The 25,181-nt window shown below is 36.6% G+C and overlaps 1 protein-coding gene across 4 annotated transcripts in view; it reads right to left on the bottom strand.

The window, feature by feature from the left end:
* Positions 1 to 25,181, bottom strand: part of LOC150079162 (RNA binding protein fox-1 homolog 3-like) — a 468,684-nt gene that overhangs the window by 215,160 nt on the left and 228,343 nt on the right. For all 4 annotated transcript variants that reach the window (XM_090383522.1, XM_090383524.1, XM_090383521.1 and 1 more), the window contains one exon: positions 10,949 to 11,002. In XM_090383522.1, coding sequence (XP_090239648.1) covers positions 10,949 to 11,002 — 54 coding nt within the window. The remainder of the gene's footprint in view (positions 1 to 10,948; positions 11,003 to 25,181) is intronic.

Genomic DNA, 25,181 nt, shown 5'->3' on the forward strand with positions numbered 1-25,181 from the left:
TGGTAGGCTGGTGGTGATGTTACAGTTTAGGGGCTATTTTTGCAGCATTCCTTAGGTCCTCTGATCATCATCAATCAACAGTTCAATGGGATTGCCTACCTTTTTACTGTTGCCAACCAAGTATGCTCCTTCGTGACAACAGTGTTGATAGATGCCAGATAAGTCTGGCATCTATCAACAAGACACCATGGTGCAAAGCCAGTCAGGTTGCAAAAAGGTTTCAAGAACACGGCAGTGACGTTTCTGTTATCCCATGGCCCCCCAACTTGCTGATCTCAATCTAATTCTGCATGACTGGGACCTACTGGAAAAGGTCATTCAATGCTATAACCAGCCACCTGATAATATGCAGGCATTACTGGACACACTGTGCAATGCAAGGGTAGCACTACCACAGGACATCCTGCAAAACCTTGTGGAGTCCATTCCAAGAAGTCTATAGGACTGTATTAAGCAAAAGGTGGCCCTACAAGGTATTAACAGGACGTTGCCAATGCAAGGGCAACTCAGTGTAATTAACATTGTGAAAATCTTGTCTCATGTAATCATATTTATATATTATGTTACTATATATTGATAACATATTTGGTTTTGAGAATTTCCTTGTATGAACTTTGTGATATTTTGTTTTATAACTATCTACCTGTTGGTATACTGTGTTTTTTTTTTTTTTTTTTTTTTAACTTAATGACACTTCAGCTATTACTTCTCGGACTGTTTCACTGGAACTGCCTTACTGGACTTGGTAATGAATTTTATTAGATAATATCTTGCTATTATCGATATATTTTGGACATTTGCTTCATGGGAAGTTACTCACTATGACTTCATTTTATGATGATTTAACCCTACACCTTTACTGATTTTCATTTGGACAATGGCTATGGTATATGAACATTTGCTACTGGACACTTTTCTATGTCTCCCAGGGTCAAAGGTTGAAGACATTGTAGAGCAGATATCATCATTTAAGGGCACAAAACGTGATACTGTTGTACACGTTAGCACTGACGACATTAAGAGCAGGAGTTCAACTGACTGACTGACTTACTTAACAAATACAGGGAAATATTGAGGAAAAGTTGTGAGTTAGGATAATATTTGAAATTCTGACCAGGCACAATAGAAGGGAGTATAAGATGAAAGCCTTGTCAATCAATTTGGCCCTGGAGACACTGTGCAAGGCTCCGTGATTGGATTTTTCTCAGCATGGTCTGTGCTAGTTTACTTCAACTTCTTTTAGAAAGAGTGCAAGGATATTTCTGATGCTATCAAGACAATATCAGCTAACTGGAAAACTTATTTTGGAGGGGAGGGGGATACATGACCTAATAGATTAAAAGCTGCAGGCAGAGATGAAAGTGATTCTTGCACTGTTTCTACTGGAATGTGCAGCAGTCTGGGTAGCAAGGTACTAAGCATTTCAAGCCCTGTTGTAGATCTCCACAAACAAGGAAATACATGGACTGTGTCAAGGTAACTAAGAGCAAGAACAGGTGCATGCATACTTCAATGTACACCAATGTTAGGAGCACAGCAAATAAATTTTATGAATTTGAAATGCTGGTCAAGTCATCAAACGCAGACACTGTGGGGATATCTGAAAAGTGGTGTCACTAATATATATACAGTCGATTCCAGTTATTTGGGACACATCGGGACAAGTGCATTTTGGCCTGATTAAGAGGCTGCCCCAATTATGTGAAGTTTCACGTAAATGGTTAAAAATACAGTGGACCCCTGCTTTACAATTAAATCACATTACGATGGACTCACCATAGTAAAGTACTGTTCACTATATGATGTATAGTAAGCGCCGGTCACCGTGATCACGTTTATTATTATTATTAGCCACATGGTGCAAGGAAGCCTGAGGCTTATGCTGCACCAGCCAAAAAATATATATATATATATATTTCCCGAGTTACCCTGAGAGAGAGAGAGAGAGAGAGAGAGAGAGAGAGCGAGCTCAGGACCCTGGTTTGTGAATTGAATTTTAATTCTATTAAACAGCGATTCTAATAAGCAAAAATAGGAGGAATATTATCCACAGGCTATAAAAGTAAAGATATATTAAGCACAAATTTACCCTTTATTGCCTTACCAATTAAAAAAATTAAATGATACATGAAAATCAGAAGAATATACGTGATAATCGGAATAATTAATACGTACTGTAATATGTACATACTAACTAGTTCAAATTTCTGTTCACTGGCATTTGTGGGTGGGGATTAAAGTTTAAAACAGTAAAAAGATAAGTGATCGATAACAAAGAACACAGCACACACAAATTGCAAGTACAGTCGGTCCTCGTATAGCACGTGTTTGCATTACACGAATTCGATCATACACGATTTATAAATAGGGGAACGTTATCTTATATAACACGAACCGAATTCGCTTATACACGATTCGCCTTTGTGTTTACAAGAAATGGCAGTCGAACGCGGAATCACCCCAACTGAACGCAACACGATAGCAATGAAGAAGAGTCTGAAAATGTATTTATGTGTTTTATATCAGTGAAGGGGAAACACATTTCACCATAATAACGTAAAAACCAACACAATTCCAGCTATCGGTATAATCGCAAATGCAATTAGATGGAGTTTACTACCAGTTTATAACAGATTCCACTAGCAGAAACGCAACTGGAAATTGTTTTTATTGTTTTATGGTAGTAACCTCCAGAAATGTGCTTTAGTAAAATGTGAGGTGTTAATTAATAGTGTATCTCGGCCTTTACGGTGTTATTTATTCAGTTACTACACGCGCGCAGCTTTGTTTATATGTATCAAGCGTGCCACCTCGTTTTGTAATTGTGCTTTATTCCCTAAAAATTAGTAAAATACTTAAAAGGTGTGAAAAGAAAGCGTCCTGGCTAAGACACTGCAGATTCAGAGAGAAAAAAAAAAGCAATATCGATAAACAGAGGCGGACTGGGTCAAAAATTCTTACCCGGGAAAATTTATAGTGGCCCCATACTACGGTTTATGGCCAAAATCACACCGGCCTCCGGCCCACCGTGGTTTCCCCCGTAAGGCTTATGGCCAGTCCTCTTCTGTCGATAGAGAAAAAATACAAAATTGTGAAACGCTTTGAGCGAAATTAAAGACCATGTGATATTGCACGTGCTACAGACCTAAATGAGGCAACGCCGAGAATTACAAAGAATGCAGCGAAAATAAAAACAACTTTCATAGCGGGAACAACTCAAAGTGTAATTAATATCCATTAGATTAAGACACAAGAATTGGAAGAGATGGAACGGCTGTCATCTGTTTGGATAGAAAATCAAACAAAAAGCAAGTTTGCTTACGATAGAAGCAAAAGCATTAGCAATATTTTATTACGACTTACGTATTATAAAATACGTAAGTATTTTATTATGACTATTTTATTTAATATAATAAATTTTTTACGAATAAAATACGTATTTTATTCGTAAAATATACTTTTTTAGTATTAAAAAATACTTTATTATAATATAATATTATTTTTATTACGTATTTTAATCGTTATAAAATACATAAGTATTTTATAACGATTAAAATTACCCGATTATTTATTGTGTTTGGTAATGTTTTGGTTCCAAATGTGTGTTCAATCTTGGGTGGTCGGCACCTAACCCTACTTTTCCCATAGGGCCTGTTGTTTATATTGCACGATTTTGCATTGCACGAGGGTTTCTAGGAACGCAACTATCGTGCTATACGAGGACAGACTGTAATATGATATGTGCAAGTGAGAACGGAGTAACAAGTTATGAAGCTTTAAAAATAGGAATGAAGAGAAGATTCTGAAAATTAATTTTTTTATATGATTGAAGATTTCATGGAAGTGTAAACATATTTCACCATAACAACCCACAGAATTCCAGCTGTCGGTATTATCGCAAATTCAATAAGATCGAGTTCACTAACCATTTATGATAGATTGCACTAACAGAAAAGCCCAATAAACAGGTGGCTGCTAATTGTTTTTTGGTTGTGACCTCCAGAAATCCGACCGAACCACGAGGTACGGTCAGAGACAATCGTAGGGTAATCTCCAGTGCTGCTCTCTCCTGCCCCGATTAAATGGCATGTTATCCCAATTAAGCAAAGTAAACCCTGGCTATTTTCTCAATTGGGTTCTGTTCTTTAAGATTTGTCCCAAATAAATGGCTGCCCCAATTAATCGGCGACCCAAATAACCGAAATCCACTGTATAAGAAATGACGAATTTGAAATTGGGGAGTATGTTGTGTACAGACAGGGCATGGGGGAGATATGGTCTTAGTTAAGAAGCACATAAAATCTAAGGCAGTGCATCTAATTGACATGGTGGCCAGTGGAATGCTGAGTCATTTTAGTGTGACATAAGATAGGTTGGTTGATATGTTGTTTAATGGCACAAGGGCTGCCAAGGCCATATTGTGCCTGAATGTGACATAAGAACTGGGAAAGCAAAAATGAGAGTAGGAGTATGACGTAGGCCTAATGACAATAAGGGGGTTAGTCACTCACATACTAGCAAGACTTTTGTGAATTTATTGGATGACTTTTTTACAGCAGCAATATTAGGCAGAGAGAGAGAGAGAGAGAGAGAGAGAGAGAGAGAGAGAGAGAGAGAGAGAGAGAGAGAGAGAGAGAGAGAGAGAGAGAGAAAACACTGATTGGCACCAATTTCCTCCCTGAAATAGTTTGTCGATTCTCATAGGAAATATGTTCAAAAACATAGGAAATATGTGCTTAAAAAGTTCACATCACCCTCAGTTTTCAAATAATGTAAGTTACTGACTGAAAACCAAGACCTGTAGTTGGTTTTATCAGCTTTTTATTTACTTATTTATTTTTATTATTTTTTTTCCCGGAACATTTCGGAGACTTCTAGAGCATTCGGGAGCTTTCTATGACATTAAAGAATGTTACAGAGCATTCTAGAATATTGTTATGTGAAGAAGGTTGGAAAGAACTTTTGCCAACGCTCTGTAGAAACATTGTGAGCCTTCTAGAAACTTCTGTACCAAGTATGTATACGAGTGGATTCTGCAACAAGCAAGCATTTTTGTATTTCAAAAAGTGTGTTTCGGAGAGCAAGTGGTAAACAAATTGAACAAGTGATTTATTAGTGAATTAGCATTTGTAAACAAGTGTTGTATGCATAAGTGTAAATTGTGAACTGTGTTTAAATTAGAAATAAAAATCTACAATTTCTTAATTGTTTTCTTATGTGCGTGTACTTCAACTGTACATGAAATATGTTGCATTTTTGCCAAAATAAGCCTGATAGCTTTCTCCACATTTGTGGAAGTGGTATTAAAATTGCAGCAGAAACCACTGTCACAACTTGTGAGAAAAGCCTATGAACTCTATTTTGGGTGTAATGCTGGAGATCACGATACAGTACAGGCTCCAAAGATTTCCTCTAACTCATGTTCAAGGACAACATTAACAGACTGGCTTAGAGTTAGTCATAAACTGATGCCTTTTGCTGTTATAGTGATGTGGCAGGAATCTCGAGACCACATAAACAATTGTTACTTTTGCACAACCAATATTTCTAGTTTAGCTGGGAAATCCAAGCATAATGTACAGCAGTGGTGTCCAAAATTTTCCCATACAGGGGCCATATTCAAAGTTAGATTTGTTTTGCGGGATGCACTGAGTGAGTCAAGAAAAATTTGTGTTACATTTTCCATATCTTGTTATATGTAAAAGGAAGTTTCTATTTTCATATTACTGTGTTTTGTTTTCAGGCTATATATAAAAAAATGCAAATTCCCAACACTTTTATGTGCAACAAAATCTGTCAGCGATTTATTTTTTAGATTTTATTAAAATTATAAAAATATGACTTACTTTTGTTTTTTTTTAAAAATACTCTACTTTTTTCTTTTAAATGCTCACTCCAAAAAATTTACACAGTCTCCTTACACATCAAACACACTGCTTTTTCATCATACTCAACGAAGAAATAGTCTTCAGTCCATCTTTGATCAAAAACAACACTCCAAATCGACTTTTCTCCTTTGGAACATTTTTAAGGATGATTTTTTAATTCAATACAAATTAATTCAATACAATGAACAAGCTATATCAAAATAGTAGATTTTCACAATATGAAAAGATTGATACGTACATAATTGTATTCAGCATACATATGACTGCACTGGACATGTACAAGTTTGATACAGTCCAGCTCAACACTTGCATGCCCGTAACAAGCACAGTGGTGTGACTCTCTAAATGCTGTTTTAGTTCACTTTCTGCTCAGGCCATATAAAAATTATCTGCAGGCTGTAGGTTGGACACCACTGACGTAGAGTATCCCAACATACCTTTTGCTCTAAGGCTGATTCCTCATGATGATACAATGCCAATGCCAAAGTCACCAGAAACTTTTATGGACTTGGCTCTGATTCAGGATTGGATAAAGGAGTCTCCAGAAATTACAGATCCAGAGTTTAACTCTTGGTACTAAAAAGCAGAATTGAACAATTTGGTCAGAGATTTCGACCTCTCCAAAACCATGGCTCAATTACTAGGATCACGGCTTCAGCAGTGGAATCTTCTTGAAAAGGGTGTCAAGGTGTCTTTTTATAGGAACAGGCAATCTAACATAACAACTTATTACTCCATGGATGGTGCTTTGGTTTATTTAAACAGTGTTCGGGAATTAATGAAGATGCTCCATTTACATCTGGAGCACGTCCCCGAACAATGGAGGCTTTTCACTGATTCATCCAAGGTCAGTTTGAAAGAAGTTTTACTCCTTAATGGAAATAAGTATCCATCTATACCATTAGCCCATGCAGTTTACATGGAGGAAACGTACAAGAACCAACAGGTTCTTTTTCAAAAAACATGCTATCAAGAATACAAATGGAATATCTGTGCCATACTAAAAGTGATAGCTTTGCTGAATGGGTTGCAAGGTGGATACACTAAATACTGCTGCTCTTTATGGAGTGGGATAACCGAGTGAAGGATTGCCACTACAGGGTACAAAAATGGCCAGACTGTTCAGAAACTATAACAGACCAGAAAAATGTAGCACATCCTACTTTGGTGAATAAGTCCAAAAATCTATTTATCTTCACTGCACATCAAGCTAGGTTTGATAAAAAGATTTGTGAAAGTGATGGACAAAAAAGGAGGATTTTCCTGTTTGAGGCAAAAGTTTCCTCGAATCAGTGAGGCCAAGATAAAAGGGGGAATTTTTGCAGGTTCTCAAAAATCAAACTGCTATTCCAAGATGAGGAATTCACTAAAAAATTAAATGCTACAGCAATAAGAGCCTGGAAAGCATTCAAAAACATCTGCTGGAACTTTTTTAGATAATGAGAAATCACAAAATTATAGTGAAATTGTGAATGAGCTAATTTTAGCATACCAAGAGTTGGGATGCAACACGTCGTTAAAACTTCATTACATACATTCCTATTTAGATTTTTTTCCTGAAAACTTGGGTGCAGTCTCCAATAAACACAGTGAAAATGTAGTCCAAATACATTCAGACTCCTGTCGAAATCTCGTACAGGAGACACCAACGGACGATTATAAAATGCAAAAAAAAAATGACAAAAAGTGTTCTGTTATCAGATAAATATTTTAGTAAATAGAATAAGGTTAAATAGCCTCACTGTTCAATGTTTAGTATGTATGTAACATATTCTTAAAATATATGAATTTTTTTTTTTTTTTTTTAAATTATAAACTTAATTTTAGACTTTTGATCTTTTCTCCCTTAAAATTGGTTGGCCTTACAGCAATACGGTTGCTATATTTCAATAAAACAATGGAAAATCTATAAGAATTATCCTTAATTTTAACAGGGAGTGAAAAAAATATATATATTTTTTTTTCAAATCAGTGTTACTAGCACTGAATACTCATTCATTAAGAATCCACAGAAAAAAAGAACAGCCAGAGATCAAAATGTATTGATGTGGGATTTACTTAAAGATGTAACTACATCAAGGGGAAAGGGAAGGCTTTTTGCTTTCAGGCTACCACATAAAGGTAACCACAGCAGTGTCAGACAGTTCTTAAATTCTATACAGTGGTACCAACTGATGATGTTACCATCAGAATTTTAAATGAGAAATTGAATTCAAGGAAATAATCATAGAAACTACCAGGTTTTTTCACAGCAACTAAGAAATACCATTCAAGGCTTAGACCTAAATGGATGTTAGATGAACTAGTGAGAATCATTGCAGACGAGAAAAAATGCATGGGACGCATATAAATTATGAGGTGATACAGAAGATATAAGCTAGTCTGCAATCAAGTCACAAAGTTAAGCAAGCAAAAGCCAATTATGAGAAATCCTTAGCAAAGAATGCAAAGAAAAATAGCAAAGACTTTTCTTAAGTAAACACTAGCAGGAAGGGGAATGGATCACATAGTTCCACTTGATATTAATGGTTCAACTGCTGATGATCCTGCTCAGGCTGCTGACAATCTGAATAAGCATTTTCACCTACATTCACACATGAGGAATTCGTTAAGGGAGTACATGTCAGAAGTTTAACAAACTCTATCAGGGAACAAAATGGTTTTGTAATAACTAAGAGGAAAGTGAAAGAGAAATTGCTAAAATTAAATGTAAGAAAGGCACATGGGGCGGATGGGATATATCTAATTATATTAAGGGAGGCAGCAAAGGAGGTAAGCAAATCCTTAGTCATAATTATGAGAGCATTCTTGGATTTCGGGGAAGTCCCTGTGAACTGGAGATGTGCAAATGTATCCCCAATTCATAAAGAGTGTCATGAGTAATCACAGGCCTAATAGCTTAACTTCTGCTACGGGGAAAATATGGAGTCATCAGTTAAAAAAGCATTGAAGAATCATCTAGTCAAGACTGCAGTAATAATTCAAACATGGCATGGGTTTGTTAATGGGAAGTCTTGTCTGACCAATATGATTGGATACTATGATGTGATCACTAAGGAACTGGATGCAAAAAATAATTTTGATATCTTATACATGAATTTCAGGAAAGCATTTGATACCGTTGTATATAATAGACTGCTGTACAAATTGGAGCAGTTTGATATTAAGGGCAAGTTACTGCTACAGATAAAGGGATGGTCGAGTAGGAGAAATCAGAGTTTTTATTAATAATGAACACTGCTCTTCATGGACTAATGTTATCAGTGAAGTCCCGAGGGTTCAGGTTGACCTATTGTTGTTTTCTCTATTTATTAATGATTTTATGAAGGTAAATCAGGCTTAATGTCTAAGTTAATAAATTCTACAAAATTTGGCAAGGTGATTAATGAAAGTAAACGTTGGTATGATACTGCAACAGAAACTAGAAAAATTAGGCAATTGGGCTGAGAAATGGCAATTGAGATTTAACAGTGACAAATGCGAAGTACCGTATATGCACAGCAGTAATCCCAGCTTAACAGAGCAACCGTGTGATACTACATTTAGATTAGTAGAAAATAAAAAAGACTAGGGGTAATTTTGCAGTCAGATATGAATTTCTCTGAGCAAAGCAGACAGGCTGCCAGGACAGCACAATGTTTTGTCAATGATATACAGGAATTTTGTTAGCAGGGATAACGAGTGATTATTACACTGTATAAGGCAATGATCAGGCTACATGTTGAGTGCTGCATACAGGTCTGGAGACCTCATGTTAGGAAGAATGTAGAGATGCTGCAGTGGGTACAGAGAAGAGCAATGAGACTGGTGAGAACAACAAAGCTGTGGTCATACCAAGAAAGGCTTCAGTTATGCAAATTGAAGCATCTGCAGACTGCACCTCTAAGGTAATCCAATTATGGTGTTTAAGGCTTTGAATGGATTGAGCAAGCTAAATGCTTATGGGATTCTTCCTCTTTCTCAGACTATGCACATTAGGAGAGGCATAAATTCAAATTGAGGAAGGATGGTTTAGGAATTGGACAACTTGAATGAATTCAAGGAAGAACTAGACAAACTGTTGAAGGGAATGAATAGGTGATTTTTTTTTTTTTTTTTTTTTTGCTGATGTATAAACTTGTTTTCTTGCATCATTTGTCACTACTAATGTGCTAATACTAACAATAGTAAACGTTCATATATCGTCATATACCAATATAAGAATTGGTTCCTTGACCTGATGTTTTTACTTGAACTTATTTGAACTCATATGGACTTATAATACCAAATGTGTGTTTAATGTACTAGTGTTCACTTTGTGTCACATATTTGTATACATACCTCAGTTACTAAAAGTTTAAAGTTATAGTATTATACCCAGTTCACTCTTTCTCTGTTATTTTCTGGTCTGTCTGTCACTCATTCTCTTTGATGAGCAGGATTATTGCTGGAATCTTTGGTTTGGGCTACCAAGAGCACAGGATCTTGCTGGCACCCAGTGTGTATACAAAACTTCACATTCTTTTGTGGGGCAGCACATGACAGTAGAAACCTGCCTCTTTGTGGCAGGGATGTGTGCCTGAAAGCAGCTGTCCTCTTAACTGCAGCTTCTGTGTCACAACAACATTAACCAACATTATTCTACTATCTTGGCCCTTTTACTGAGTCTATATCTTCACATTATCTTATGCCAGAATTGATGTTCTGGAACTGTCTTACATTACACAAGCACTTTTATAAGTACATACATACATATATGTACCTTATGTAGTGCAAGGTATTACTTTTCCTGCACTAACTGGGCATTACACAATACAAAAATAAGGAGTGTGACTTCTCATCTCAGGAATTTATTTTATCTTAAAGGGTTTTCTTTTCCTCTGCATGTTCATATAGGCTATAATATCAATCTGTACACTTCTTAAAAAGGAAAAAATAGTAAAAAAAATAAAATAAAAATCTGTGTATGTGTGGTTTATGTAGGTAGAGGAAAAAAAGACCAAGAATGATCTTGTTGTGAAAAATGGCAATCTGCATTTAGTTAATACTTACCATTATTTTCACAAAATAATATGACCTACCTTTGAGCCTCTTTCATTAAATATGATCTCTACATCTAAAATTGGGCCAAATTGCTAAAGAAATAAATAAATGCAGTGCATTATAACCAAATAAATTTATATCAATGAATATTGAAAACAGCAGAGGTATATTTCCAATATAATATTGCATACGTAAAAAAAATTCTCTCCTCACTCTTCTTTCTTCTTTCTTTCTCTCTCTCTCTCTCTCTCTCTCTCTCTCTCTCTCTCTCTCTCTCTCTCTCTCTCTCTCTCTCTCTCTCTCTCTCTCTCTCTCTCTCTCTCTCTCTCTCTCTCTCACACACACTCACACACTCACACTCACACACACACACACACACACACACACACACACACACACACACCAATAACCTACCAACTCTCATACTCAACAGATAATTTCCAATTAAATACATTACTTTAGGGAAATAACTACAGAAGGAAAGTCAAAATATATAATCAATGTAGGTCATTTGAAGCACTATCCCATCAAAGCTTCCAGTTCTAATATGATTGAATATAACACAGTAATAAGGGAAAAAAAATAAACAAAGGAACTGCAGACTGATGTACAAACTGGTGCAGTGTGGCAGTATGGGCAAGTTATTGCTATGGATAAAGGGATAGATTAGTGGGATAAGACAGAATGGTTATCAATGGGCACTGCACTTCTTGGACTAATGTTATTAGTGGTGTCCTCCAGAATTCAGTGCTGGGCCCATTGTTATCAATATTTATTAAAGATACTGATCTTAAATTATAAAAGGAAACCTAATACCTTTTTAGTAGGACTGTGATTCTCTCGACACTCAATCGCGAATGATTATAATATGAACCTACCCCACGTGCATAGTCATAAACAAATCAAATTAAAATAGCTATTAATTAAAATCATCATGCCTTCAATTCTCATATCACGCCAAGCGAATCAGAAACAGTTATGGAAAGATGGCAGTCACCAACCCCCAAAAAATCAACCAACAACGCATGCCACCATGAGAATTGAAAAACAATTGTGGCAAAAATCTAAAAACATGAATGTACACATATACTACATGTACATTGGTGTACAAGGAAACAACATCTAAACAGAATAATTCATTATCTCCATTTAGCGTTTTTTCTTTTAATTGGTTAAATAATATCTCTGAATTCTTTAGACTAAACTTTAATGTTAAACACAAAGGTTTAATAATGTTGTAAAGGTATGCCGTGAGCGATGCAAAAGCTGTGTTTCTGTAAGAAACAATAGGTCTAATAGGATATCCTATTTTATGAAGTTTAACCTATCCAAAAAGAGTTGGTACCGCATTAGTCCTAACTTTAAGGGATTTTAAAATGGCCATCGAAATATAGTCTTTTTTCTGTACTCAGTTAGTTAACTTCCTATTAAATTTTTTAATTAGGTTGTCAAATGCCGCTTTCTCTACCACCTGGTAGATAGAACCGTTGGATAAAATATTACTAAGTTTGCCTATATAATCAATTTTATTTAAAACCACAACTGTATCTCCCTTGTTCGCTTTCTATATAATAATATTGTTGTTCTGTCATAATTTTTGGAGACCAATGATCTCTTCTTTTGATAACCTAGGCATATACAGGTCCCTATTCTGATTGATAATTCCATTGATCTGCTGTATAAACCCTTCCCTAGTTTTAGTGTTCCTTAATCCAAATTCGAATTCAATAACTGTTTGCTTTTTAGGAAGACGTCTGGGAGGTAAATTATAATTTGGCCCCTTAAAAGATGAATTTGTGGGATAGGCAATTCATAAGAAGATAAATTGACCACACCACGGTTGGCAATATTCTCTTCTGTATGTGTTACACAAGATTCTGTCGTGTTATGCCATGTCACCCTCTCCGAAATTATATGCTGTAGACCCTCTACCCTTTCACCTTGTCTTGTACTAGTCACCCTAAGCCAAACCCCAACTGCTGTGTTAGTATTCCTCATACGAAGTAAGCATTGTAGTTTATTAGTATGTCTCATGTTTATTTCACTTGCTTGCACCTGTTTCCTTATTTCGATAATTGATTTTAGATAAGCCCAATCGTTAATATGTAAATAACCCTTTATCTTATTCCATAAATGTTGTAATCGGCAAAAGTAACTCTTCTTTTTTGCAAACTCTGAAACCCAAGGTTAACCTAACAATTTTAGCGAAACCGCACATGCTAACTTCGTAATTCCCAATAACCTTTGCCTTAATGACCCCCTCACAAATTTTGGGAATAAATTTTCGTTAATGCAAAATTTTATATGGAACTTCTGTGCCTCATATTGCAAAGTAGTGTCAATATATGCGTGGATAATGTTATAAATAATCTCTTATATTCATGAAATTAACCTAAAAACCCACGAATTAAAAGGTATTAAAAAATGTAAAGTAGTGTCTCAAGTGAGGAAGAGAAACAAATGATAAGTTATACAATATATACAGGGTGATTCACTACCAGTGCGACAAACTTGCAGGAGGTTTAGGGGGAACAAAGATGAGTCGGAATCACATAGCACTGCAGGGTCCGAAATGCCTTCGTCATGTGGTAGAGGAACGTTGAACGGGAGGTCACGTGAACAGCGATCCTGTTCCCGAGGCAGTAGGATGGACGAGTATTCAAACATTGAACGGGCTGACATGCACCTCGCATATGGAGCTGCGGACTGTAATGGGTGCGCCGCTCTGCGCTTGTACCAGGAACGTTTCCTGCACAGGCGTACTCCTCATCATACGATTTTCGCACATGTGCACAGAAGGTTACATGAGACTGGTTGTTTCACGAGAGGTACCATGAATTGAGAGCGAACGACAAGGACGCCAGACAATGAGGAGAATGTCCTATATCTTGCAGAAGGCAATCCGAGTACGAGTACTCAAGCGATAGGCCAATGATTGGGTATTTCCCAATCCACTGTATTGAGGATACTGTCAACAAACCAAATGAGTTCATACCATCTGCAACGCATCCAATCATTGGAGCCTACGGATTATCCACCCCGGAGGACTTTTGCTACTTGATTTCTTCAACAGAAACGGTTCACAAATGCTGACTTCCAGCGGGATCGCTGTTCACGCGACCTCCCGTTCAACGTCCTGTACAACATGACAAAGGCATTTCGGATCCTGCAATGCTATGTGATTCCGATTCGTCTTTGTGCCCCCTACACCTCCTGCAAGTTTGTCGCACTAGTAGTGAGTCACCCTGTATAGATTACTAATTCGAATCAAAAGGAACTATGAAGCCCAATAAGTCCTATTATAATAATAATCTTATAATGTCTATAACATCGGGAATATTTTAAATTATTAATTACTGAAACATTAGAAATGAGATTAAATATTGACACTATTAATATACACAGACCTTATAATATTTCGGACTCGTGGACACTTACGAGCACGTATGAATAGTAATTCATACATTGGTCTATATAAATAATCTCATGTCAGATTTCCATAATTTTTTTTTTTTTTTTTTTTTTTTTTAATATAAAACAGGGAGAGGTGACATTCGCAAATCACTTTTGTACTTCTTGTGAACATGGTAACAAACCAAATACGTTTGTCTCTTAAAAGAAGTTATAAAACGATTTTAAAGTTTAAATTTTGTGTGAATTAATGGATATTTATTTGTTTTGTGGTTTTTAGATTTTTGCGACAATTGTTTTTCAATTCTCATGGTGGCATGAGATGTTGGCTGATTTTTTGGGGGGTTGGTGACCACCGTCTTTCCATAACTCTTTCCGATTCGCTTGGCGTGATATGAGAATTGAATGCATGATGATTTTAATTAATAGTTATTTTAATTTGATTTGTTTATGACTATGCGCGTAGGGTAGGTTCATATTATAATCATTCGCGATTGAGTGTCGAGAGAATCACAGTCCTACTAAAAAGGTACGAGGTTTCCTCTTATAATTTAAGATTATTACAATGATAGGACTTATTGGGTTTCGTAGTCACTTTTGATTCGAATTAATGATACTGATGAAGGCATATCAGGATTAATGTCTAAGTTTGCAGATAATACAATGGATGGCAGGATGTGCTATGAAACTAGATCTAGAAAAATTAGGAAGATGGGCTGGAAGGTGGCAATTGCAATTCAAGTTTAAAATTAGCAAATGGTAGATACTGCATATGGGTAGCTGTAATCTCAGAATAACATACCAACTGTGTGGTATCACAGTTGATACCACATATCAACTGTGATACCACACAGTTGAAAATGAAAAAGACCTGGGGATAATTGTGCAGTTGACATGAAGTGCTCTGAGCAGTACAAATGAGTTTGCTAGGATAGCCAATCTGTTAGGGTTTTGTGAATGATATAGGAATTGTGTCAGAGGGGAATAAGGAGGTGATTATCCAGTTGTGTAAGGCAACAATTAAGCCAAATATTGAGTACAGGTCTGGAACCTTCATTTTAGGAAAGATGTGGATCTGTTGGAATGGGTATAGCGAAGAATAACAAGATTAGATGGGTGAACAAAAGAATATCCTTGCCAAGAAATACTTCAGTTCTGCAAATTGTGGTAGCTGGAAATAAGGCAACTGCAGGTAGATCTGACTGAGGAGTTTAAGGCTTGGAATCAAATGAGTAAGCTTAATGTTGTGGAAACTTTACATTTACTCACACACAACCATATAAGGGGGCATAAATTTAAATTGAAAAAGAATGGTTGAAGGACAGAAAGTGCAAAAAAATTGCTTTCGACCAGTGGGTAGTTTGAACAAATTTAAGGAAATATTATACCAATTGTGTTTGTTGTTTGTTTTTTGGTTTTTAGGAGCATTAGCAACTAAGGCCATATTGCTCCGGGGATATGCGGTGGTCATTTCCTGACCTTTCCGCATCCTCCGTATTTGGTGGTCACGGGCTCGAACCCCGGTCTAATCAAGAAGCGTGTGCTACGCACTGCTGCTCCTGCTCACCTGGCTACGGAGGCGCCCCATTATACCAATTATTAGAGGTGATGGATATATGATATGACAAAATGTTTTCAAAATTGTAATACAGCTAAAGTTGTCTGTTGAAAGGTTGACTCAATACAAAGACAAGTTTGTTTCCACTACAAGAATTAAAATCTATTGCATTATCCGTGCAGTTTAAAGCCTGCTGATTGAAAAATCAAATGAAAGGATAAAACAGTCATTATTGCTTACAGATGTAAATAATTTCAGTCGTTTGTGCCTAATATGATCTTCTAAAACTGCTCAACCACTTGGTATACTTTTCTAAAATCCAGCACCACTCAATCTGAGATTGTGCTAAATTTTAAAAAGTTTTTGGCTCATGGTAGTATAATTTCACTGCTGCTCAAAAAGCTGATTTTGTACAGATTGTTTTACGAAGTTGCCGTATATGCATCTAGAACAGAAACAGATGGTACCAATGTTCTGTACAATGGTGGACAGATAAGTTGACCCAGTTGAGAAGTTCTATAAAGACAGCAAGAAGACAATATCAACATAGCAGAAATATTACCCTCTACCCTGAGTGTAGTACCACGCAGTCGGTACAATATTCTGGGTTACTGCTACCCATATCCAGTATTTTGCATTTGTCAAGATTAAACTTCAAGTGCCATTTATCAGTCCATCTGCCTAATTTTTCTAGATCCTGATGCAGTAGCATGCTATTATTACTGTCGTTAACCACCCTGCCAGCCTTTGTATCATCTGCAAACATTAAACCTGATATGCTTTCATCAATATCAGTCCATACAGAAAATAATAATGGGCCCAGCACTGAATCCTAAGGAACTCCCACTAATAACATTCATCTATGAAGAGCAGTGTCCACTGATAACCACTCTCTTGTCTTCTCCCACTCAACTATCCTTTTACCCACAGCAGTAATTTGCCCTTAATGCCACACTGTTCCAATTTGTATAGCAGTCTTTTATGTGCAACAATATCAAAAGCTTTCCTGAAATCCAAGAATATGATATCAAAATTATTTTTTGCATCCAGTTCATTTATGACTCCATCATGGTATCAAATCAAACTGGTCAGATAAGATTTCCCCTTAACAAATCCCTTGCTCTGTTTGTTATTTGGTTTTTAGGAGCATTAGCAACTAAGGCCATATTGCTCAGTGGATATGCGGTGGTCATTTCCTGACCTTTCCACATCCTCCGTATTTCGTGGTTACGGGCTCGAACCTGGTCTAATCAAGAAGCGTGTGCTATGAACTGCTGCTCCTGCCCACCTGGCTACGGAGGCGCCCCCACTTGCTCTGTCTGAAATGCAGTTAAATATGAATTTCTCTGAGCAGTGGAGACAGGCTACCAGGACAACTCATGGGATTCTTTCAATGACATACAGGAATTTTGCTGGCAGGGATATGGAGGTGATTATAGTTGTAAAAGGCAAGGGTCAGGCCACACCTTGAGTACTGCATACAGATCTACAGGCCTCATTTTAGGAAGGATGTAAAGCTGCTCAAATGAGTATACAGAGAAGGGTAACAAGATGTGTAGGGGTAGAACAAGGGAGCTCTCTTACTAAGGGAGGCTTCAGTTCTGCAAATTGCAGCATCTAGAGACTAGATACCTGAGAGGTGATCTGATTAAAGGTTTTGAATGGTTTTCAACATACTCAATGCTGATGAGATTCTTCCTCTTTCCCAGATTTGGCAAATGAGGAGGCATAAATTCAAGTTAAGGAAGGATGGTTGCAGAACAAATGTCCAAACGTTTGTCTTTAGCCAGAGAGTGCTTGACTGCTGGAACAAAGTTACATCTGTTGTTGTGGAACTTGATAGCTTAAATAAATTCAATAAAGAACTAGACAAACTACTGAATGGAATGGATAAGTGAAATGGAAGGTTGGGGGGTTTTTTTGATTTTTTTTTTCTCTGATGCTGTATAAGTTTTATTTCTTGCATCATATGCCAATGCTAATGTTCAGTATATCTGCAGTCATGTCTAGATGTTCCTGCATTGCTTCTTTAACCAATGACTGAATTATTTTGTCTGGCACAAAAGTTAAGCTAACACATCTGTAATTACTCGTGTCTCCTTTTGTGAATTGGGGACACATTTGCACATCTGCAGTCCATGGAGACTTCTGAATCAAAAGATGCTCTCATAATTATGGCAAAGGTTTTGCTTACTTCCTTTCCTCCCTCCCTTAATCTAATTGGATAGATCCCATCCAATAATTGTACTACTTTGAAACAGATAATCTCATTAAAAGGTTATCTGGCCATTTGTTTAAAATTCAAGATTGCTATGACATGTTTCTGGATGAATAAGTGATCTCCTATTAGGATTAGGATTAGTAGGGCATATAATACTAGAAAGCAAGCTTATATAGCATCAGCCAAAAAAAAAACTGCCCTTCCCATTTCACGTAACCATTCACTCCAAATGCTTGTCTAGTTCTGCCTTAAACTTATTTAAGTTGCTGACCTCCATTACAACAGATGGAAGTTTGTTCCAGATATCAACCACCAACTGGCTAAAGGCGAATTCCGCATCTATTCTACAATTGTTTTTCCTCAATTTGAAGTTATGCTCCCTCAGGGAAGTAATCTGCGCAAGAGGAAGAATCCCATCAGCATTGAGCTTGCTCAATCCATTCAAGGCTTTATACACCTCAATTAGATCACTTCACAGGTGCCTAGTCTCCAGAAGCTGCAATTTGCAGAACTTAAGCCTTTTTTGGTAACACCAACCCTTTGTTCCACTCACCAATCTCGTTGTCCTTCTCTGTACTCATTCCAGCACCTCTATACCCTTGAAATGAGGCCTCCAGACCTGTATACAGTACTCAAGGTGTGACCTGACCATTGCCCCTTATCCCTGCTAGCAAAATTCCTGTATATCATTAAGACACCATGAGCTACTCTTGCAGCCTTCACATCTGACTGCAGAATTACCACAGCTCCTTTTCATTCTCCATTACCCTGAGTGTATTACCACCTAGCTGATACGTTACTCTGGGGTTACTGCTACCCATATGCAGTACTTTACATTTGTCAAACTTCAGTTGCCACCTCTCAGCCCATCTGCTCAACATTTCCAGATCCTGCTGCAGTAGCAACATATTATTACTGTTATTAACAACCCTGCCAACCTTAGTATTATCTTCAAACTTTGATATTAACCCTGATATACAAAACAATAATTGGCCCAACACCGAACCTTGGGGGACACCACTGATAACATTAGTCCACGAAGAGCAGTGTCCACTGATAACCACTCACTGTCTTCTCCCACTCAACCATCTTTTTTCCATTGTAGCAACTTGCCCTTAATGCCATACTGCTCAAATCTGTACAGTAGTGTGTGTGTATGTGGTATGGTTGTTTATTGGTGCATTAGCTACTATGGCTATAGTGCGCCTTGTACAGTAGTCTTCCATTGACATGGTATCAAAATTTTTCCTAAAATCCAAGTATATGATATCAAAAGTATTCTTTGCATCCAATTCCTTTGTGACCACATCATAATATCCAATCATATTTGTCAGACAAGACTTACCCTTAACAAACCAATGCTGTGTGAACTATAACTGCAGTCTTGTCTAGATGATCCTGCAATGCTTCCGTAACCAGTGCCCCCCATTATTTTTCCTGGAACAGAAGTCAAGCTAACAGGTCTGTAATTACTCGTGTCACCCTTTGTGTGAATTGGGGAGACATATGCACATCTCCAGTCCATGGGGACCTCCCCTAAGTCCAAGGAAGCATTCAAAATTATGGCTAAGGGTTTGCTTACTTCCTCTGTTGCCTCCTTTAATATAATTGGATAGATTCCATCCATCCCAGGTGCCTTCCTTAGGTTTAACTTCAACAATTTCTCCTCCACTTTGCTCTCAGTTATTACAAAAATCCTATAGCTCCCTGTTACAGTTTGATTAACAACTAGTCCTCTCCTCCTTGAATAACTCCTCGTGTGTGAATGTAGATGCAAAATACTCATTTAGTTTGGCAGCTATCTGAGAATGATCATTTATAGTCAAACCACTCAAGTGGACCAACCCCTTCCTTTTATAGTTTATAAGTAAAGAAATCTTTGCAGTTTTTCTTTGCATCCTTTGCAAAAGTTTTCTCGTAATCGACCTTTGACTGCCTAACCTCCTTTGTCACTTGATTACAGACTACCTTATATCTTCCATAGGCTTCTATGTCATCTGATAATTTATATACATCCCATGCATTTTTCTTCTCTGCTGCAAGCTGCATTAATTCATCTGATATCCATTTAGGCCTAAACCTTGAATGATATTTCTTAGTTGGTATGAAAAGCCTAGGACCCTCCAAGATTAAGTCCCTGAAGGCTTCCCATTTAGAATTCACCACTGGTAATATCATTAGTTGATCCCACTGTATAGAATTTAAAAACTCTAAGACCACTGTAGTCACCTTTTCTAAAGCAAAAACACTTCCCTTTACCCCTGACGGTAGTTACATCTTTAAGTAAATCCCACATCAGTACATTGTGATCACTGCCACCTAGTGGTGCCTTTAACTGCGGATTCTTAACACATGAAGAATCACTGCTGATAATCAGATCAACAGTATTACTCCTTCTGGTTGCCTCTCGAACATGTTTCTGTAGAAAACAGTCATCCAATAAATTCACAAGTCTTGCTAGTGTATGAGTGACCAACCCACAAGTTCCAGTCAATATCTAGAAAGTTAAAATCCTCCATTATAAGACATTCTGATTTACTGGCCCACTCTATTTCTCTGCACAACTGCTCATTATACTATCTGATTCATTAGGCCTATAACACAGTATATGACTACTCCCATTTTCCCTTTCCCAGTTCTTATGTCACACCACACTGAAATTTACTTACTATACTCCTAGCATTGGTGTACATGCAAGTATACATACACCTATTCTTACTCTTAGTTACCCTAATACAACCCATGTATTTACTTGTTTCCATGATGACACATAGCAGCCATTGAAATCTCCAGTACCTCGCTTTGCAGGCTGCTGTTCATTCCAATAGAAGCAGTGCAAGAATCACCTTCACCTCTGCCTGTGGCTACCACTAATCCATTAGTTTGTGAATCCCCTCAAGTTAGCAGTTTTCTGACCCACCTAACACTGCCTCGATAGCATCGGCAAATATTCTTGCATCCTTTCTATTTAAGAGTATCCCATCCCTGTTAACAAGCACCGACCACACTGAGAAAAATTCTACCCCCATTAGCCTTGCGCAATCTCTCCAGGGCTGAATAGATTGACAAAGTTCTCTCGTGCCTCCGTAGCCAGGTGGGAAGGAGCAGCAGTGCGTAGCACATGCTTCTTGATTAGACTGGGGTTCGAGCCTGTCACCACCAAATACGAGGATGCAGAAAGGTCAGGGAATGACTACCGTATATCCCCGGAGCAATACGGCCTTAGTTGCTAATGCTCCTATAAACCAAATAACAAACAAACAGACATAGTTCTCGTCATATACTCCCTCCTATCATGTCTGGGCAGAATTGCAGACACTTTCAAATTTAACCCTAACTCACAACTTTTTTTCAACATTGACCTATACTTGTTAAGGAAGTCTGCAGAACTCCTACTTTTAATATCATTAGTGCCAATGTGTACAACAATATCACCCTTTGTACCCTTAAAAGATGATATCTGGCTCTACAACGTCATCAACTTTTGCCCCTGGCAGACATACCCTGGTCATATTCCACCTATCCTTTTTGCACAATTTATTTCCCGTTTCTCTGACAATAGATCACTGACAATAACTAGCTCCTGTGGGAACAGCATATTTTGTTCTGAAGGTTGCTGCTGTGTTGCCTGATGACCAAGGGCAAGCTGCGGCATTGATGTGGCCAGATGAGAGCTTGATGGGCCACCCAAGCTCTCATAACAACAGTGAGTTGGCACCTAACTTCTTCACACTGCTTACATCCCCCCCCCCCCCGGACATCAAGTTCTGTCCCAGAAAGGTCTGCAAACACTTCACACAAGTTGCACACATCTTTAGGCTGTGATGCATTGGAGAATAGCTACCTTCAGTTCTCCCCCAAGCCACAGCATTTCCACTACTTTGTGCAAGTTGCTTTGCTGCTCTATTCTGGGGCATGATTTCCACTTAAATACGATTTAATTAATTAACAATGAAAATTAACAAGGCTAATAAATTTATTGATTAATTTACTATACTAAGCAAATGCAGTAATATGTATTCCGCTATATAGTTTTACTTTATACCTTAGCTATCAAATTTGAGATATACATTACCAAGTTACGCTATACTGAAACGATCATAATGCTAAATTAGTTATATCCTTAGATAAATACAAAAGATATATGCCCAAAAAGTGATTAAAACCTTCAAAATACCTATTTATTACAATTAAAACCCTACTATTCTTCTACGCTGCAATATTCTGGCCAAAACACCAATACAATAGTGGTAAGAGTAGCAAGTTGTAACTTACAAAGTTACTAGCTAAATTTAAAAAAATACACTAATGAAAGCTACTAAGCATATTTAATCTATTTGTAAAACACAAATTAATACATTAACTAATCAAAAAATGCAACAGATATATGCCCGAAAGGTGACTAAACTCTTCAAAATACTTAATATACAGGGGATCCTTGTTATCCGAGGATAACTGGTTCCAGAAAATTCCACTTAAAACGGGGCCCAATTTTCATAATGCTTATTATTTAAATAAAACTAAATGCAACAAGGCATAATATTTTAAGAGTTTAAGATTCTATATCTATATAATATCAGTGTAGATACACCATAGACAACTCTTAAAGAAAAACTATGATAGTAGTGTGAAAAGCATCATTTCATCTGTATCATATTGTGTTCATCCTTCGCAACGAGTTGCCCGTGTATTGCACTATCTCGAATAAGTAATGCTTCACTAATAGAGAAGACTACTGTTACTTATTCTCAGTGGGCGCCACCATCCAGACAGCACCGTTTCAAAGCAAGATGACTTTTCATCGGTGGGTGGGCAGGTACCCTGGTATTGCAAGTGAAGCATTTCTTATTCAAAGTAGTGCAATACATGGGCAACTCATTGTGAAGGATGAGTAGATATGATGTATCTACACCGATATTATATAGCAATGTTTATTATGTACCTGTACATAGTAAAAAATGGATGAAGGAACTGAAAAATGAGGAAATTATTTTATTAGACATTTTTTATTATAATGTTACATAATGTGAGGTTAAGTAAGTTTATTGAAGTTACACTATTGTTCAGTTGCACGAATAAAGAATGAATCCAGAGTTGTTCATGGTTTTTTTTTTTTTTTTTTTTATATTTTCTCAGATAAAATTGTGTCGTAGCATTTAGTTATGTCTTTAACTTTGCGCTTAACATTTGTTGCATGATCATGAGGAAGATCATTCTCACAAAAAAAAATTGGTCAATTTTCTCAAGGGAAAAAGCTTTAATTGTTTATTTTCAAATCCTTGTAACTGCGGGGACTCGGATAATGAATACTCGGATACTGGGGACCCCCTGTATTACAATTTAAACCTTACTATTCTTCTGAGCTATTGGTTACGCTACAATATTGCCGCCAAAACACCACTACGATAGTGGCAGAAGTAGCGAGCTGTAACTTACAAAATCACTAATAAATTTAAAAAATAAGCTAACAAACGCCACTAAGCCTATTTAATCTATTTGTAAAACACAAATTAATATGCTAACTGATCAAAACTTATCAGCTTGCAGCAGCTACACCTTCACCAAGCAAGACCTGGCGGCCAAACTTTAGATAGTAAATGGTCTCTAATGACAACATGCAGACAAAGCATTTATATAGAGTTGTTCGATGTGAGCTGCTTTGAGATATGTAATATAAAATTTCAAAGCAGTAACATAGGTAATGCTATCTGTTGAAATTAGTGTGATATCATGGCAACTTGTTACAAAAGCAAGTTTGTTCTGCTGTGAGCATTAAGATCACTATATTATCCATGCAGTCTAAATCCTGCTTGCAAAAATGGTTGAAAGGACAAGCTAGTCATTATAAATGCTTACAAATGTAAATAGGTTCAGTTGTTTGTGCTTAATTATTTATTAAAATATATTCCTATAAAACTGCTCAGCAATTAAGAATACCTCTGTAAAGTCTAACACCTTTCAATCCCTCAGGTGTCAGATTTTAAAGAGTTTACTGTATTTACAATTTATTACATTACAGCAGACTCTTGATTTACTGGGAAGCAGATTAATAGGGACACTTCAAGACAACAAATTAAAAAAAAAAAAAAAAAAAAAAACAAATATCATAAAATTCAAGTAATAACTAGAATAGTTATAAACTGATGTTTTGCGAGTCGTCACTGGGGGATTAATTTACCTACTACTTGGAACCCCACTGTCTTCACATCCGCCGCTCAGAAAAAAGAAGAAAAAAAAAAGAGAGACCAAATGTTTAGTTTGTTTTAGTGTGTTGCATTGATTGTTGTGTTCCGCTGCACCCCAAAAAGACAAATTTTGTTTCGTTATTTGTCAGGGATGTCGAAATTTTTTTTATGGAAAAAAAAATTTTTTTTTTTTGTTTAGAAATCATGAAAATGACCGGTAAATGCAAAAGAGTTGCATTTCAGTTAAACAAAAACTTGAAATTGATGCATCTGTTAAATCTCTAAAAAAACCATTATAATCTTGGTGACCAAACCATACACATCGTAAAAAATATAAGAAAGTTATTAAATTAAAATCGACATCGCAAAAAATAAAGGGGAGCATCAGATTGGACACGTGAGTAGTGTGTGGTAAGTTTTTTCGTTTTTTATCTATCGCTATATTTTTTACATAGGTTGCTGACCATTTCAATACAGTAAGTCCTCGACTTATGCAACTACGGATTTACGTAAAAATTTTTTCACCCCATTTTTTTTTTTTTTTTTTAGAATAGTAAAATTTAAAACAAAAAAATAAATAAGCAAAATAAGCAATCAATAACGACGCTCGTGGCACACACAAATTGCACAAGTGAGATACGGAGTAACAAGCAAAAAAATAGGAAAGAAGAGAAGATTCTTACAATTTATTTATGTTTTTTTATATATATATATATATATATATATATATATATATATATATAATTATAATTATTGAAAAAGTAAAGAAAGTTAATATTTATGAGTCAATGCAGTTGCAAGCAATCATGCAATGCACCCATAATGTCTATAATATTACGGATAATATAAAGAAAATAAATTCAACAATAATACCATCAGGGACCTAAGACAATGCA

This window comes from Mastigoproctus giganteus, chromosome 10 (assembly GCF_048544385.1).
Source record: "Mastigoproctus giganteus isolate SK-2022 chromosome 10, ASM4854438v1, whole genome shotgun sequence".
Lineage (NCBI taxonomy): Eukaryota > Metazoa > Arthropoda > Arachnida > Uropygi > Thelyphonidae > Mastigoproctus > Mastigoproctus giganteus.